At 40.0% G+C, this 17,181-nt stretch overlaps 1 protein-coding gene across 3 annotated transcripts; it reads left to right on the top strand.

Moving 5' to 3' along the window:
• The first annotated feature begins 1,809 nt into the window (after nt 1-1,809).
• On the top strand, nt 1,810-15,902 carry b4galnt1b (beta-1,4-N-acetyl-galactosaminyl transferase 1b). 3 transcript variants are annotated; one of them, XM_034084099.2, is made up of 12 exons: nt 1,810-2,068; nt 4,175-4,235; nt 5,753-5,975; nt 6,110-6,286; nt 6,964-7,070; nt 7,802-7,839; nt 7,924-8,104; nt 9,382-9,474; nt 9,599-9,786; nt 10,459-10,599; nt 10,822-11,059; nt 14,091-15,902. In XM_034084099.2, exons 2-12 carry the CDS (start codon nt 4,232-4,234, stop codon nt 14,306-14,308), a joined length of 1,608 nt encoding a protein of 535 aa, XP_033939990.1. In that variant the 5' UTR covers nt 1,810-2,068; nt 4,175-4,231; the 3' UTR covers nt 14,309-15,902. The 3 variants fall into 3 exon arrangements, with proteins under 3 accessions (XP_033939990.1, XP_033939988.1, XP_033939989.1); XM_034084097.2 differs by having other exon boundaries at nt 4,134-4,235; XM_034084098.2 differs by having other exon boundaries at nt 1,810-2,105; nt 4,134-4,235.
• Nucleotides 15,903-17,181: the final 1,279 nt, after the last annotated feature.

Here is a 17,181-nt window from a genome sequence, read left to right as displayed (position 1 = left end):
TTTATCAAATTAGGCTTCATCAAAGTAGCAACACACTCATTTAAACCAGACAGGTCACAACATTAAAAATGAGGCAAAGGAAACTCAGCAGAAATTCAGCACAGAGAACTGTCGATGCAAGGAAGCTGCATTGTCCATGGTCCTGAACTACAAATTATAAATGTAACATTTCAGCAATCAGCATTGAAACATGTGCTATTGTAAATATTTTTGCCACCTTACAAATTAGTGAGATACATGTGCCTGTCGGGGTGCACAGAATTTTGTAATCCTTGGTGGCACTGAGGAGAGGGCCACTCGCAAGTCCTGTTCAACAGAGAGCCGTGACCTCCTGTTGTTCTTCATGTAAATCAGAGTAGAGAACGCCAACTCCAGAGATGGGGTCGTTACTAAAACAATTTAATATATTACATATTACTTTAAAAAAAAAAGTAATATATTACACTACTTCGTTACTATCTACATAAAGTAACTCGTTACTTTACTCGCCAAGCACGTACGAACTGCGCATGCGTGAGTGGCAATAACTTTCCTTACCAGCAGGCGGCGGTAGTGTGTATTTGTAATTCAAAACAGGCAACAACCGAAGACAGAGAAGAAGAACAGACTACGTGATATAAACAAACAACAAATAGCGTGTGCGGTAGCTTCACCTTAGCATGTGTTCTTTGCAGGTGTTTGTTGAGGTTTGACATGGTGTTTACAGCAGTGGATAACAGCTTCTGGCCTAGACACAGTTTGCACCTCACCGTCACATTCCTGTCTATTCTTCGGACGAACTAAAAATAATGGGCATACCTCCATCCCTCGAAAGTTATCACTGACTCAGCCATGTTTATGCAGCACTGCACGTGGAGATGTGGACGCGCAAGTCGCGCAGATTACGTACATATAAACCTACAAAGTAGCCTACTGATATAGTATGGTTGTCACAAAATCCCACGGCACACCCGGACTTGCCTCACGGCACACCAGTGTGCCGCGGCACACCGTTTGGGAACCACTGAAAACTGAGTAGCCAATGAGGACACACCCCTGAAAGTCCCGCCCACCTGGGATGTTTGTGTCAAAATCTCAAACAAAAAATGAGGGAGCGCAAACGAGAAGAGCTGCAGCCAGAGCAAAAGTCTGATCATTGAGAAAGAAGAAACAAGAACTGCAAAGAAAAACCTATGTTAAAACAAAGAAAAAATACTTATAGTTTACATGATTACACAAATGATTTGATTGCAATTCATAGTTTTATTTTTGAAATTTATTTTATTTTGCTTGACTCAGTTCTTTTTCTTCTTTTAAACTCATAGTTTTGCTTTATTCTGAGAAAGTGTTGCTTTATCTTTGATACAAAACTAATCCCATAAATATGGAGCCAGGCTGTCAAAAACATTCACTCACACATTCCCACACATTATACCAGAAATACAAAGACAAACATTACATTACATTTCATTTAGCTGACGCTTTTATCCAAAGCGACTTACAATAAGTGCATTCGACCAGTGCTTTGTTAGTATGTAAGTGCTTGGTTACTACTAGTATCTAAGTGCTTTTTATTTTGTTGGGTTTTTTCATTTTATTGCTCGAAGTGGAGTCGAAAGAGATGAGTTTTCAGTCAAACACACTAAACACAGGGCTTTATTCATGACACCCACACCCACATGTACACTATTGTTGAATTGGTGAGCTGGTCTACTTTTGGAACATATTTCCAAAATAGCATGCATGACTTTGCTGAGACTGTGCATGATTGTATACACAGTGTGTGGAGTGTGGTCGTGTATGTTGCGGTCACATGTCGGACCATGATGAAGCTGCTGCTCGCTGATTGACCGTGTTGAGGTGCGCCGCTCCACCGCGCTGCTTCTGCTGCTGCTGCTGCTGCTGCTGCTGCAGGGGAGCGTCCGTCCACAGCCTGTAGTGCTGCGATGTGCGGTCGCATTATTTATCTCCTGGCTGCTCCATTTTACCACATCTAATCACATTTTCCAGACCACAGAGATACACGTTCACAGGGACGACCTCCGTGCAGACTGGAGGAGAAACTAACACGTTGTGTCGTTGAACTGAGGTGAGCTCCATGTTCTCAGGATTTAACCGGAATAACGGTAATTGGCCTATATGTCTGTTTTCGGCACGTTATTTTTGTCGGCATTTCCGTCTCGGTGACTGTTTCTATACAAGGCAAAAACATGAGAAGGAAAGAAAACCGTGAACAATTGCATGAAAGCAATGTTATCTGCGTTTTGGAGGAGATTATGATTTAGCACACAAAGGAATGTAATCGAAAGACACATCAAGGAACCTTAAGTGCACGGTTTTTTACCTGCCGTCGTATTCACGGTAAGGCAGGATAATAGGCCTGTCTGAAAGATATGATATGCAGCAATTTAGTAATGCAGGACAGATCATCGCATCACTTTGACATTTCTTCTTATATGTAAGAATGCAGGTCAGTAAGGGGATGTTGATCATGCAGAATAAAATGCGGTGATTTAATATTCAGAATTTGAATGAGGCAACAAATCTGTCACGCGCGTTTTGGGAGGGACCCCCAGAGCTCTGAGCTCGAGCATGTCTACAGCTGTCCTCAGAGGCTCGTTTTTAGGTTAATTAAAAGCAGCACTGCCACTAATGTACGTTTATTCTGATCGGCCTCTGGAAATTACCTCGTGACTTATATCATGGCTCACCTCCCTTGATCGTCCGGTTACCGAATGTTAAGGGTGTTTTCTTAACAGCCAGTCATCAGCTGTGCTAGGTAATGCCAGTAAGAGCTACATGTGCGTGGTTACATTTAGCTTCACAGAAAATAGATCAAGGTTAACGTTGAAAAAAAAACGATTGCTGATGATGGTCCTTTAATAATTCCCTCAAATGCTTCCTTTTATTCTATGGTTGAGTTTCTTTATGAATTGTATGGTCTGATTGTGATCATGTATATCTTCTTACACCAATCAGCATTTGAATGGTTTGTTTTAAGCACTCACTTCTTATTACATTTTGCACATTTGAGGATTTACAGTATGTGAAGCATATTTGTGGATTTCTATGGTTTCAACTAATCATTTTTATGTCATGTTCATGTACAGTTCTCTGTTTAATGTGTTGGCTAAGATAATAAGACATCATTATACTGTAACATGCAATGTATCTAGGCAAGAGAAGGAATCCTGAGTCTAATAGTCTGATTAGATAGTGAATAATAGTACTCTATAATCCTATGCGATTGAATGAACATTTCCACTTTAAGACATCCTTTATAGAAATACATGAAAAGATCCACATGCAAATTGCTGCCTGAAGTACCACATGTCTAAATGTCACCCTTTTCTGAGTCGACCCGGTGAGAGAAGTGGCAGGAGTTAGTTAGTTTAATATAAGAAACTAGGTTATCCAAAGCCAACATGGTGTATCCTCCATACAATACTTGAAGATTAAACATTTCCTCTGAGGGATCAGAGCACAGGGCCACAGCAGCAGGCTGTTTGGCTTCTTCTTGTGATCGTATTGATTTTACCTACAACAAACCTAAAACAGTCGACCCCCAAACCCTGCTGAATTTCCCCTGAGGGCTGTAGGACCACTCAACTAGCTAATGAAGCACCATATGGCTGCTAGCCTGGGTTTCTAAGTGACTATGAAATTGCCTCATGCAGTTTTCATACAATGCTTACTTGTCAGTCCCATTATTGTCGACCGGATAACTCAGGAGGGAATTTCTTGAGATGTGCCACAAACGTCTACTTGGACATCCTTCCCTTCCACTATCTGTGATATCTATTTCTGTGTCTTTGCTTAGTCCTCCCAAAGACGATGTGATAGATTTAAAGAAATAAAATGTGTGTGCCAGAGTGATTATGGGTGCAGGACTGTGGAGATTGGTCTGGCCATACAAGACTAAGAATTAACTGATACAAACTTGGTGTTAAAAGGTCACTATGACCTCACATCCGTCCCCTTTCTGTGACAGGATATCTCAGGAGCACCATGAGGGAATTTCTTCAAATTGGCACAAGACTCAGTTATGAACTGATCAAGGTCACTGGGAGGTTTTTGGCCATAAGTCAAGAACAAATGGGCTACTGATGATTCGCTATACTGTATATTCTAATAATGTTTCTTTTTGTTTTCAGATGGGGAAGGTGCTAACTAATTTCTGTGACTATTTACATAGTTTCTGGAGATGCAGGTTCCTACGGAAGATGCCCTTTCACTGACTGGATAGAGGCTGATGGGTAAATATTCATATTGATTAAAACACACATGCTGGGCTGAAGGGAAGAGAAGTGAAGTAATAGGGCGGCTGTGGCTCAGTTGATAGATTACTGGACTTCAAATCAGGGGGTACCAAGTTCGAGTCCCACTGCAGTCAGCATGTCGTTGTGTCCCTGCGCAAGACACTTCACCCCAAATTGCTCCTGTGGGGATTGTCCACAATACTGAATGTATGTAAGTCGCTTTGGATAAAAGCGTCTAACAAATGACATGTAATATACTAATTCTGTATATTATATTTTTGGTCCACAAATGGTGCTGTATACAAATTAAAATGTTTAAACACTTGTTTCAGGTGTTTACAGTAAGTTGTACCCTCAAACAGTTAACAAGAAATTGTCTCTGTGGAGTTTGCAAAGAGCAATTTAGGTCACGCATAGAGAAAGCATTATACAGGATCTTTCTGAGCTGCGATTGTCATTATGTTAATGTCCAGCAAAACACACACACACACACACACACACACACACACACACACACACACACACACACACACACACACACACACACACACACACACACACACACACACACACACACAGGAAACACCCCCAGGGGATCTGACACACGAATAACCATGATGAACCATTTGAAATACATACAGATGTTCATCACATCTGGATCATATTAAAAGATCTCATTGTGTTCTGGTAAGTAAGCAGACATGGCTAGGGATAGAGGACCTTGTGAATGTAAATGTATTTTTATTTTTTTTAACTATCTATCACTATAAAATGCTAACTCTAGTGTACTGTAACGTATGCTAGCTGGCTAATCTTCATTTAGAAGCTAAATCATCAATCAATCTGATTGTTGGTTCTCGTTCTGACCACACTTTAGATGCCGGAATGTTTTATTACACCACAGAGCCACACTGATAGATACCAGCTTGTGCATTGCATTAGTTAATGCATGCTTCAAAATCCTTTTCCCATTCACCCCAAGTGGCTCTATGAATGTAACCACACATAATCTGAGGAATGCTCTGTGTTTCTGGAGCCAGAGCTGCACTGTTCCAGTCTGTCTGGCTTTCTTCAAACAGTATTAAAGATGGGGGACAAAATCAAGATTCTTTTTTTTTTTATCTTATCCTGTTTCCCCGCACAGTCTTAATGTGCTGAGATGACTTACTTTGGAAGATATCTACTTGATTTAAAATGACGCTACTTGCTTACTTACAACATTTTCTGCAACATTTAGCTTATTTCTTTTTTTTATATTACTTGCACAATTGATCCTGCAACATAATCTTGCACTATTTTTTTTCTGTTTCTCCTTGCAATATTTTAGTTGTTTTTTAAATTTGTTTTATTGTTTTATGTCTTAGATATATTTATGTTGCATTGTTGGAGGAGCCTGGGACTTAAGATGTCTGTGCATATGACAATAAAGCCTTTGAATCTTTTACCTGAACTATAATAAAGTAGATATGTTTGTGTGCGCAGGAGGAATTTAAACATGCACATTTCTGCTTCAGGTTTCAGGATGCGCTCCCTGAGAAAGACGGTGTTGCTCGCTATCCTGGTGTCTGTGGTGCTGGTGCTGGCCCTCATTCATTCGTGGCCCACTCGGGCTTACACCACTGTGGATGTGTGGCAGCGATCGGGGTCAATTTTGGAGAGGCATCTAGAGGAGAGGCTCCCAGAACTAGACCACCGACTAGGCAACATCCCCTTTCACGTGAGGGACAATGTGGCAAGGTAATTAATTTTTTTCAATTCTATCTATCTATCTATCTATCCTGTTATTTGTTCCTTATTCAAACTCCTGAGCACAACAGAGGTCAGCTAAACATGATTTCCTCACATGCATGTATCTCCAATGATCCATCCAGCTTGTTGGCACGTAACGGATGCATATGTGAGGGTGAGAGTGGAGGAGTGAACCTGCCCTTCGCCCAGCTCTTGTTCCCGCGGGTGTCGGCTCACCCGCTGCACACCGCCTTCGAAGCCTCTGACCTGGAGGAGATGAAGAGGAGACGGGCCAAAGAGTACAAGAGTTTCCAGAAGAGGTAAGCAGAGATGTCAAATATTGTTGATGAACAAGCAGGATAATGATGGAGAATCATCTTATTGGGGTAGTTATTGCGAGCAGTATTTCAGAAAGAAAGCAACCTACTCAAAATGTTCTCTTTCTACTTGGTATCATTACAATCTGTATAATTAAGCTTTTCAAAGAGGGGTGTGTTCATATACCATTATATTTGTGTTAGTATCTGTTTGCCCTATTTCCTGATTCATCACGTGATACAAAGAGATATAAAAGAAACCTCCCGTTAAAAATATTTGACTCTAATATGCCCACAAAAGGAAACAACTATTTTGAACCTGGCTTTAGCCATTGTTCAGATATCTGTACGGGAAAAGTATGAAAATGAGTACATATTTAATAGGCTGTTGACTCATTGCATATTTAAACATAAAATCTTAGGAAACCTGTTTACAAAAATGTTATTGTCTTAAATGTAATTAAACTAACCAGGGAAGGTGTCATAGTAATGTATTTTAGTTATTTCAACAGAGAATAATCCCAAGTTGTTCAGAAGCTGCTATTGAATTCTCTCTTCACTGTGTTTTCGTAGAGCAAAAAACACTCACTGCATTTTGAGCGTAGTTGTTCCATGCTTGCTGATGTTAGTTGTGTGTGTGCTGCAGGGAGCATCCTGGTGATGATCTTTTCTCCCCTTAGGTCTCAGACACCTGCAGATGTTCTCATTATTGCAGAGGCTAACAATCCCTTACAGTATCCAACGCAGGGGGTGGAGCTTCGTCCCCTAAGAACAATTATCATCCCAGGTAAGACTTCAGACAGACCTGAGAGTGGAACACACATTGATTGCTGTTCAACAGTTAAAACAGATGGTTTTAGATTAGATTATTTAAAGGTCCCCTACTACACTCTTTTTCAACAATATAGTATAGGACTCTTATACTTTTGTATACAAAACATGTCTCTGAAGTGTTTGGCTCGAAAAACCAAACAGATCGTGCTTTGCAGCATCCCATAAACCCCTCTGTTTCAGCCCTGTTTCAAAAGTGCTGATTCTGATTCTAAATTTGAATGAACTGAAAATATGATCAGCTCATTTTCGGAAAAGTTTTTATATAAATGGATCAGGACAAAAAGAAAGAGAATCTTATTTCCTGAAACTTTCCAAATCACTTAACACAGAGGGGACACACATTGATGTACAAAAGACAGGAACAAGTGGATTTAGCATAATAGGTGACCTTTAATTGAGGCATTGGTCACTAAGCTACGACAGCTAAACATATCTAAACCTGGAGATGGCTCATGTGTGACTTATACTGTACCAGTGCTGTGTGCAAAAATAGATTGGATATGGATTCCACTTATCTGCATAACATAAGAAGCATCGTTAACAGGTTTAGCACAAATAGAACAGTTAGTTTTTAGTATTAGGAAACACACAGAGCCTATTTTAAATGCTGCTGACAGTTTGTGCATTGAGTGTCTTAAAGGCTGTAGTAACATAGCCTGTCAATTGTTATTATTATGTTTTCAGGCTTGGCCTTACACGACCTTCCCCGAGACCACTACTCGGTATGTATTTCTATTTTTACTTTGACATACTTTAGATATCTGCTTTGCTTTTAATCCACTCACCATTTTTCCATCTCGCTGCAGATAAACTTCACTGCCATGCTCGGAACGCTAAATGTGGCAGCAGAGGTGGACGGGGTGAAAATCAAAGGTGATAGCGAGATGCACATGACTCTGTCCAGCAGCCTGCTGCCAAACCTGAACCGACAGCTGCAGTTTGTCACCTACACAAACACACTGTTCAACCCCAGCACGGCAGACACAGGTGAGAACAAACGTTCAGTATTTCAGTGCTTTTTTCCCCGCAAAATTTGCCTTAACCTCCTTTTAGACTATTGCTTCGCATAAGTAAAAGCTCCCCAAAACAACCTTTTAGATGATTAGAAGAGTTGATATTCTCTTGTCAGTACATGTCAGCTAGTTGGTTTAGCTTAGCATCAACAAGATGTTCCAACAAGAACCCTTAAATCCTCCACTTCCCTGCTTCAGAAATTCCAAGGGTATCACACAAGAGATCTCCCCATGGATCTTAGAACAGCAAACTCCCATGAAATGTTTAAAAGCAAATTAAAAACCTATCTTTTTAATATGGCTTTTAATTTGGGTTAACTTTCAATTCTCTCTGGTATCATTGTCCATGTTTTACTGTATTTCTTCTGTTTTGCTTTTATTTTACTCTTTTAATTTAATTTGTTTTAATTAATCTTTTAATTTTAACCTATTTGAATTTCTTATCAGCTTTAGTTCAAGGGAATTTCATTAGGATCACAGTAAATGTTTTATCTTGTTCTGTATTTATTTTAATATTGTTGTTATTTTTTCTTTAATAAAGCACTTTGGGCTGCTTTGTGCATGAAAGATGACATACAAATAACGTTTATTATTATTATTATCAAGACTGAAAAGAGGGAGGGAAAGCTTGCCTTACTTTGTCCAAATCTCTATATCTATGGTTGTAAGGTAACAAAATCTCACAAATGAACATGTTGAAAATCCTTACAAAGTGACCAGAAAGCAATGTTATCTTCTAACTCTCAGCCAAAAAGCCAATGAGCATATTTCCCATGATGTTCCACTATTGATTAAAAGGTCAAATATAGATTTAAAGGAATAAAGGGGAGTTTGGACACAGTGTTTCTTCAGTAGGACAGAATGGACATACTACACACTGGCTCTAGAGATGGCCTTTCAGGTTTTAGGTTTCCTGAAGGCCACCTTAATATCTGGGATTAAACGTTGACCCTGACCATCAAATCAGGAGGCAGACTTATATAATAATACAGCCTGTTTGTGCTACTTTAATAGAGATTCACCAATGGTCACCAGGGACAAAGCCTGAGGACATGCAGGACCAAAGTCAATGATCAAATTATCTGTCAACATGTTATATAGCAACCATTACTCCAGTTTCAATATTTTGTGGATAATTAAATGCATTCAGCATTTTGAATGAACAGCCCTACTCCATCAACAAATGCAGAGCGGTTCGTCCCAGTAAGATCCTATCACACAAATTAAATGTGTTTTTGTTGTGTCTATTAGTTCAGTTGGAGACGGAGGGGCATCAAGCCAGCTTCAGTATCAAGATTCAACACGGGGTGACTCCCAAACTGTATAACACAGGATCCAAAGGAGGTAAAACACAACGCCTTTATCTAACCACTGAACAATAAGCCTTACAGTAATAACATATCTTCATTTACTAAAAATAAAAAAGCTAACTTTCCTCTAACGATTGTTTCATCTTCCTTCTCTGCAGAGTACAACGTCAGTGCCCTTGTTACCATAGCGACGAAGACTTTCCTGCGGTATGAAAAGCTTCAAAATCTCATCGACAGCGTGAGGAGATACTATCCTACCGTCACCATAGTGATCGCTGATGACAGCGAAAACCCCCAAACAATTTCTGGGCCTTACATCGAACATTACATCATGCCTTTTGGAAAGGTAGGGAGACTCATAGTGAAGGCTTGTAACCATGGATGTGTAACCCTTGTCCTGCGCGAGGGACATATGGGGGTTTTGAATTAGTAGCCATCAATCACATTAGATGTGCATATGACAAATGTGACAAAGAAATGGGAAAAAAGGGTGTGAGAAGGATTTTGTTTATTTACATTTCTGAATATCTATCTGAGCTCCTATATTAGCTAACTCACAGACACTCATTTAGGACAGAATTGTTCGATTGAAACCCAAATACATGTTATTTTATCGGCTTCCAACAGGGACATTGCTGCTGTATTATGTATTTTATGCAATGGATTCATATCTTCAAGAATCAAGAAAAGATTCCCCTAGAATTTAGTTTACAGAAGAATACTGTGTGTAAAACCAACTGGCACGTTAAAGTGTCAACTTTATCTGACCCTAACAAAATACAATAATCAATGCTGCTTATCATTGTCATAAGGTTACTGTTTCATAACAGTGTAAAATAAATAGTATTTAAAGGGTTACATTTAGAAAATTACAATTTGGATGGAAGTTAGATAAATAATTTAACTCAGTAATAAGGTCAAATTATATTAATATATAACTCTCCATCAAGGAGCAACTTTTAAAAAAAAGTGTTCACTGATCCTTTTTGGTATTCACGCTCTGCGTCGTGTGCCACAGGGTTGGTTTGCTGGACGAAACCTGGCCGTCTCTCAGGTGACCACGAAGTACGTGCTGTGGGTGGACGACGACTTCATCTTCACATCCAACACCAAGCTGGAGAAACTGGTGGACGTCTTAGAGAGAACCACTCTGGATCTGGTGAGAAAACAAAAAGCTTTTGTTTAAAATTACTGTGGCAGGCTTGTGTTCCTGATTCAGTGACATCAATGTGTGTGTGTGTGTGTGTGTGTGTGTGTGTGTGTGTGTGTGTGTGTGTGTGTGTGTGTGTGTGTGTGTGTGTGTGTGTGTGTGTGTGTGTGTGTGTGTGTGTGTGTGTGTGTGTGTGTGTGTGTGTGTGTGTGTGTGTGTGTGTGTGTCCAGGTGGGCGGTGCAGTGCGGGAGGCCACAGGTTACACTGCCACCTACAGACAGACCATCTCCATTGAGTCAGGGGAGGAGGATGGAGACTGTTTACACTTGAGGAGAGGGTTTCATCACGTCATCCAAGGCTTCCCTAACTGCGTGGTGACTGACGGGGTCATTAACTTCTTCCTGGCCCGCACCGACAAAGTGCAGCAGGTCGGCTTCGACCCGCGTCTCGCCAGGGTTGCTCACCTGGGTGAGTACAGGGGAAGAATAATGTTCATATCAAACAGTGAAGAGTGTTATTTGACTATTCAAATGTACAATAACATTGTTGTAATGGCAATTTCGTTCCAATATCCTATATCCTTTTTGCCAATACTTTCACAGGAGAATGTGTGATGCAGTAACAAACAGATGATTTCCGGTCTCGAGTACAGTTTAGAACAGGGGTCTCCAACACGTCGATCGCGAGCTACCGGTAGATCGCGGGCAGCTTTTCAGTAGCTCATCGCTCGATTATCGATTATAGCGTAGTAACGTTGCTTCTTGATTTTTCGGCCACGGCCGGACAATAAAGTTTTTTTATTTTAGAATTCTTTCTGTCACACGAATATAAAATTGGTCGGTGACGCAGAGATCAAGGAACAGACGTGACAGCGGCTGGGCGACACCACACACGGAGCAGTCTGCTTTCTCCAGCAGCACCAGTCAGAACCAACAGCAGAATGACCCGCTCTGAATCAGGCCGCGTCGCTGCGGCTCAGAGACATACAGGGAGGGATTTGTGTTTTTGAGAAACACTCGTTATCGTAATGTCAGGTTTTTGGTGGATTTAATCAAGTCTTGGATTGCAGAGTATGAATGTCCTCTTGCTATTTTCAGTTGATAAATACGCGTGGACAGTTTGTGAAGGCAGGAGGAAAGCTTCCGCGATCACCGTCTCCTCTCCGTTCCTCCAAGCCCCGCCCCCTCCTGAAAATAATGAGCGACAGGCTGACAGTGACCCGAAAGAAACTTTATTATTCACTTAATCACTGAAATATAATGAAGCTAACTTAATCTCATACATTCATGGGATTCATGTAACAGTAAGACAGAGAATGTAAGTGTGCACCCACATGCACTATTTTTGTTTTTATAATGCTGTTGTAAATACTCCTGTTGTGTTCAGACTCAAGTCATGTGTGTGATGCCACATTCAGGACATTCAGTGTCCTTTTTTTAACAGAAGACCGTTGCTAGAAGCTGCAGCTAGACTGCAGCTGTATTAGTTTTTTGTTTTTGAGGATGGAAAAATGTCACACACAGATATAGGGAGGCTAGACCTATACACTTGATTAATTATGGTTTATAATTTCATGTCAACACGAAGAAGAAGAAAATATGGCTGCACTGTTCGGTGTCAATCCTGTGGAGATGGAGGTTATAAATCTCCAAAATCATGTTCAGCTTAAGTCTCAGCAAAACTCACAACATTTCTGGAGCCTTGTATACGCCCAGAAAACTATAAGAACATTCACCAAGCAGCACTGAACATGTCTGCTTTATTTGGTTCTGTATACATCCCTTTGTGAAGCAGCTTTTTCTGGCATGAATGAAATCTAAATACAGAACAAGACCGACTGATGAACATGTAAATGACTCTATTAGTGAACCTAAGTGGGTCCAGCATACACCTGTATGGTAGACTGACTCCATGCAGCGCCATTCATCTCACTGACTGTAAAAAAGGAGTGAATGCACTTATTTTACACACGTGCCATTGATGCTTGCAAGGTGGTGATTAAGGCGATGTATTTACTATGTGGGCCATAAGAAGAAGTGAAAACATTGTAATTTGCTCTTGGACATGTATGTGAATCTTCAGTGATGTACTTACTATGTTGTCCATATTAATATGTGAGAAATTGTCGTTTTCTTGGACCTTGATGTGAAGTTAAGATTTTAGATAAGCTTTAGGTATTGCAATTTCACACAATAGTAGCTTAATTCAACTGATGAGTGCTATGTGAATAAATGTAAGCGATGCGATGCAAGTAGCTCTTGGGCACTTTCATTTTTTCAAAGTAGCTCTCAGGTGGAGAAAGGTTGGAGACCCCTGGTTTAGAATGATGTTTATTGATCGTTTATATTACCAATTAATCACTGAGTGAATGGTTGTATCTTGAGCATCTGCCGGGCTGGTTGAATCGGTATGCTCTTCCTCCTGTGTCCTCGCTCTTCCGGTCACCTATACACCCGCAATACTATTTTGAACACCAAGTGTTCAAAATAGTATTGCACTATAAATATAAATTAAATAAACTGACATGCCAACAACACCCATAACATGGCTCCTACAACAGTCATTTATCAGAGCAGGATGTGAAAAAGGAAGTGTCAAAATGCTACACTCATGTGTGTGCTTGCCCTTATTTCCATTTGTTTGCAGCTAATCTGGGGCCATATTTCCCATTAAAAACACATTTGAAAAATCAAGCAAAGGATGCTGTAAACATCTGCAAACATGTTAAATGTGTGGTTTAACTTGTGCATACTCAAGCAACCCAGCAAGGGTTGGTTACGTACAGTGGTGTGAAATCAAGACAATCTGAATGTGAACTTGGCGCACACAAGAAACAAAGGGAGAGCCTGCAGTGCCGTTCTGATTAAAGACCATGAGACTTAACTGCCTAATCATCTACTTGCTTTGTAATGAAGTGTTTTGGTACAAAAAATAAAGATTCATATCTCATTTTACTTATTGAGAAATTATCTAATTAACTGTTGCAAATAAATTAAAGTGTGAAATGTTTAATTAGCTCAAGTCAACATCTCTAAATCAGTGCTCTGCTATCATTTAATTAAACGAAATGCATTAAATACAATTGAATTACATTTGTATTTAGTCCTCTAATATACCGTTTTCCACTTCTCCCTTATTAACGGTTGAGGATGTTGAAATAAAGTAAACATACTTACATTGCATTATATGATTGTACTGCATAATAAGGAATAGATGTTAAAAGCCAAATATGCCATTATGCAAATATCACAATGATGTATTACCATGATCCTTGCAAAAAAAGTGCTTTTTATTGCGTGATGATTATTGCTATAAACCTTATATATGTGTTTACTATACTTATTAGAAAATACAGTGATACAAGCAGGTAATAATGCACTATGGATTGAGCATCATATAAAGTGTTAGGGATAATTCAATTAGGCAGAATCAATGAGTTGAGTTGAGTTGAATGTTTTTAAATGCATGTGGCTGAATCATTTCCGTTTTCTCTTCTCAGAGTTTTTCATCGATGGCCTGGGATCTCTCCACGTGGGCTCTTGTGATGATGTCATTGTCAATCATGCCACCAAAATCAAACTTCCCTGGACGAGCCAATCAGAGAGCGACAAGACTTACGCCAAGTTTCGCTACCCGCCGGCCTCCTCTGACGCCACACACACGAAAAACGGCCTGCTGTTCTTCAAGAACCGATTTCAGTGTTTGACTCATAATTAGTGTCTCTGTTCTTCAGCCCGAGGGCTCCTCTGCTCTTCATGAGTTGCCAAAGAAGTTCTCCTCCCCCGCCACGCCCCGACAGACAAGATTTAGACACACTTTTGGTTTGCTTTTTACTTGACAACCTTTATTAGAGGTGTCAGGATTCAACATAGAGAAACAGTCAGTGCTAACATATCCTCATCCACAGTATATATTAAAGACACAGATATCAAAGGCTGTCTAGACAGTCACCTGTAGAAACAAACGTAATCATCTTGTTTTCCCAGACCCAGTTCATCATCTTATTTCATTTGATTTGGCTTTACATTCTCGAGCTGTTCCGACACAGAGACCGAGCTTTGGGGAAACTTGACAGGTAACACATTCCCAGACGGAATCCCTTCATTGTCATTCTAGGCTAATGAGCAGAGCAGAGCTACGTGTCCTCCTTCAATTTGCACTATCATCAAAAAAAAGACTGAGCTTGAGAAAAGCAATAGACGTTTGAGGATGACAGCAAAGTGACACTTGCCAGAAAGTGACAATCCTGTAGACACAGCACATACTATAGGTATCCTTTCCACCAACGCCACATGAGGAATGCATTCAGAACTTCTCCGCTCTGTCACTGACGGGTCCTGCCAAAGGTCGGGCTGCTGGCTTGCGGGTGTTTTTATCTCATTGTGTTATAGTTTCGCTAACCCCCCTTTACCCAGAATCTTATGTGTCATTTGTGAGCGATTAATTGCGTCTGAGGAGGAGAGACTTTCAGTCCCATCACCTATGGTGTCAGCTGATGTTTTTTTGTCTTCTGCTGTCTGACACTCTCGACTAACATCTAAAGAAGAGGAGCGCTTCTGTCCGATGCACGTTGCTGAACGGCAAAGAAAGGAAATGCATCTTTACACGCTGCCTACAAGAAAAAGTGCATGTTTATTTTTTCTTATTATCAGTGAAGAAAAGAGAAAAAAACAGCACATTGAGACAGAATTAATCGGCGTTTGGTGATAAATTAACATCTTGAAAGTATGTAGTCGGAGCATGAAAGTGAGACAAAGTCAAGGCGAGACGGAGAAGCTTGAAAATCCTGTTTTTATACTGACTCTTTGGAGAGTTACTGTTTGCCTCATGCCTGAAGGGATGTTGTTTTATACCATGGCCTTTAGATGGTGCCCTTGTATCACCTTATTGTTTCATAAGACCAATTTGTTTCGAAAAGTTATTTGTTATTAACAAAGAGGTGCCAGAGAATTTTGCCTGATGTTTTTTTTTTATCTGAAGATGAATATTTTAAAACAATTTTGATTGATATTTATTTATTATTGATTTTTGTTTCTGAAGCTAGCTGTGTGTATGGGGAATCAAAGTGAAACTTCTTCAGTGACATTATTATTAAAGGTTTTTGTGTAATTGTGTGTTCAAAGATTTGTAATTTTCGGCAGTTCTATAGCTGAGCTGAAAGCATTTTTTGTGTGATATTAATTGTGTGAACACAGAAATGTAACTTGCCTGCTTCACCCAAAAACCACTGGTAGATTTGTCTGGTCACGCCATTATGAGCATTTTTAAATTGATTTTGACTGTTGACATATTAAAATGTCTGTGGAAACGCCTCTTTTATTGCCCTAAATTATGTTGAGGGGTTGGGATGGGGGTCTACATTAAAGTCATAGGTTCCTAAGGCATCCTTGTCCATCTCCAAATGTAGACACTTATTACTAAACCAAAAGCATTGATTGTTGTATTCCTGCCATCACCGCTCATCCTCTAATTGTTGGACTGGGACATATTTACAGGACTCAGTTAATATTCTACGTTTGTGATTTAAGTAAAAAGTAATAGTGTGTGTCTAACAGCTATACAGCAGTTGGCTCCTGCATCGTTTAGTCCTTCGTTTATATATTTGTTCATCACAGTCATTATTATGTGAATATTTGTATAGAAAAGAGGAAGACAACTAAAGCAGAGGAAGCCGCTAAAGGGTCAGTACAAAATAAGAACATGGTCAACGTTTAAATGTTGGTTGTTGTGAGGGAAGCATCTGAAAACACTGAGCCCAAATGGTGCTACTTGATACCTTTATACATACAGTATATGTTTGATACACAAGGATAGATGCCTCACAGGCAGAGGATGTGGGACCCAATGAGGTGAGGCGAAATGACGAACAAGTGGCAAACATCCCCAAAGAAATACATATACACAGTGGCGGCCGGCCCATAGGGGCGCCGCCCCACCTCTTGCCAGATACAAAATAAAAATAAATATTAAATAAAAAAATATATATTTAAAAAATATATATATTTTATATTTAAATTTTTAATGAACAAAGTAAATATCATACAATTAGTATCACAAAAATGTATAATCTACAATACAATCTCGTTTAAAATTGTGTTACGATGTCTAAAATTACTGATAAATCACGTGTTTCCTGCCTGGCCTTGCCCATGGCATTAGTTTATCATTACGGGGCAGAGCCCCCGAGCGAAACAGCAGCAACCAGCAGGTTGCAAAAGTCTCAATAGTAAACTGTGCCGCCAAAACATAATTTCAGCCAATCAGCGCCGTCAAATATTTTGGTCACGTGGGCGCTCACGTTGGCGCCCATGTTGCTTACGTGCGTTGACGTGAGGAGTTGTTTTTTAGACTCGTGAGTGACCAATGTGACACAGTATTTGGATGAGAATGGTGTGCAGGTGGAGTCGCCGGAACCTCGGTCCGCCCAAGAGCTACTCTCCAATCCTTTTGAAAGGAGAAGTTTGGGAGATAAATTGATACTTAAAGACCTTGGACCGGACCAACCCGATTTGTATATATCACAGCAAGCTCAAAAAGACAAAACGTATCAACAAGGCTTCTCACATGGCTAGCTGGATGCAAACAGGTAA

Source organism: Pseudochaenichthys georgianus, chromosome 5, assembly GCF_902827115.2.
Source record: "Pseudochaenichthys georgianus chromosome 5, fPseGeo1.2, whole genome shotgun sequence".
Taxonomy (NCBI): domain Eukaryota; kingdom Metazoa; phylum Chordata; class Actinopteri; order Perciformes; family Channichthyidae; genus Pseudochaenichthys; species Pseudochaenichthys georgianus.
Note: the sequence above shows the minus strand (reverse complement) of the source record. Positions and strands in the feature narration are given on the sequence as shown.

Coding starts and splice junctions, on each gene's coding strand:
- b4galnt1b (XM_034084099.2), top strand. Junction 9,475..9,598: donor TAACACAGGATCCAAAGGAG/GTAAAACACAAC, acceptor CCTTCTCTGCAG/AGTACAACGTCAGTGCCCTT. Junction 10,600..10,821: donor AGAGAACCACTCTGGATCTG/GTGAGAAAACAA, acceptor GTGTGTGTCCAG/GTGGGCGGTGCAGTGCGGGA.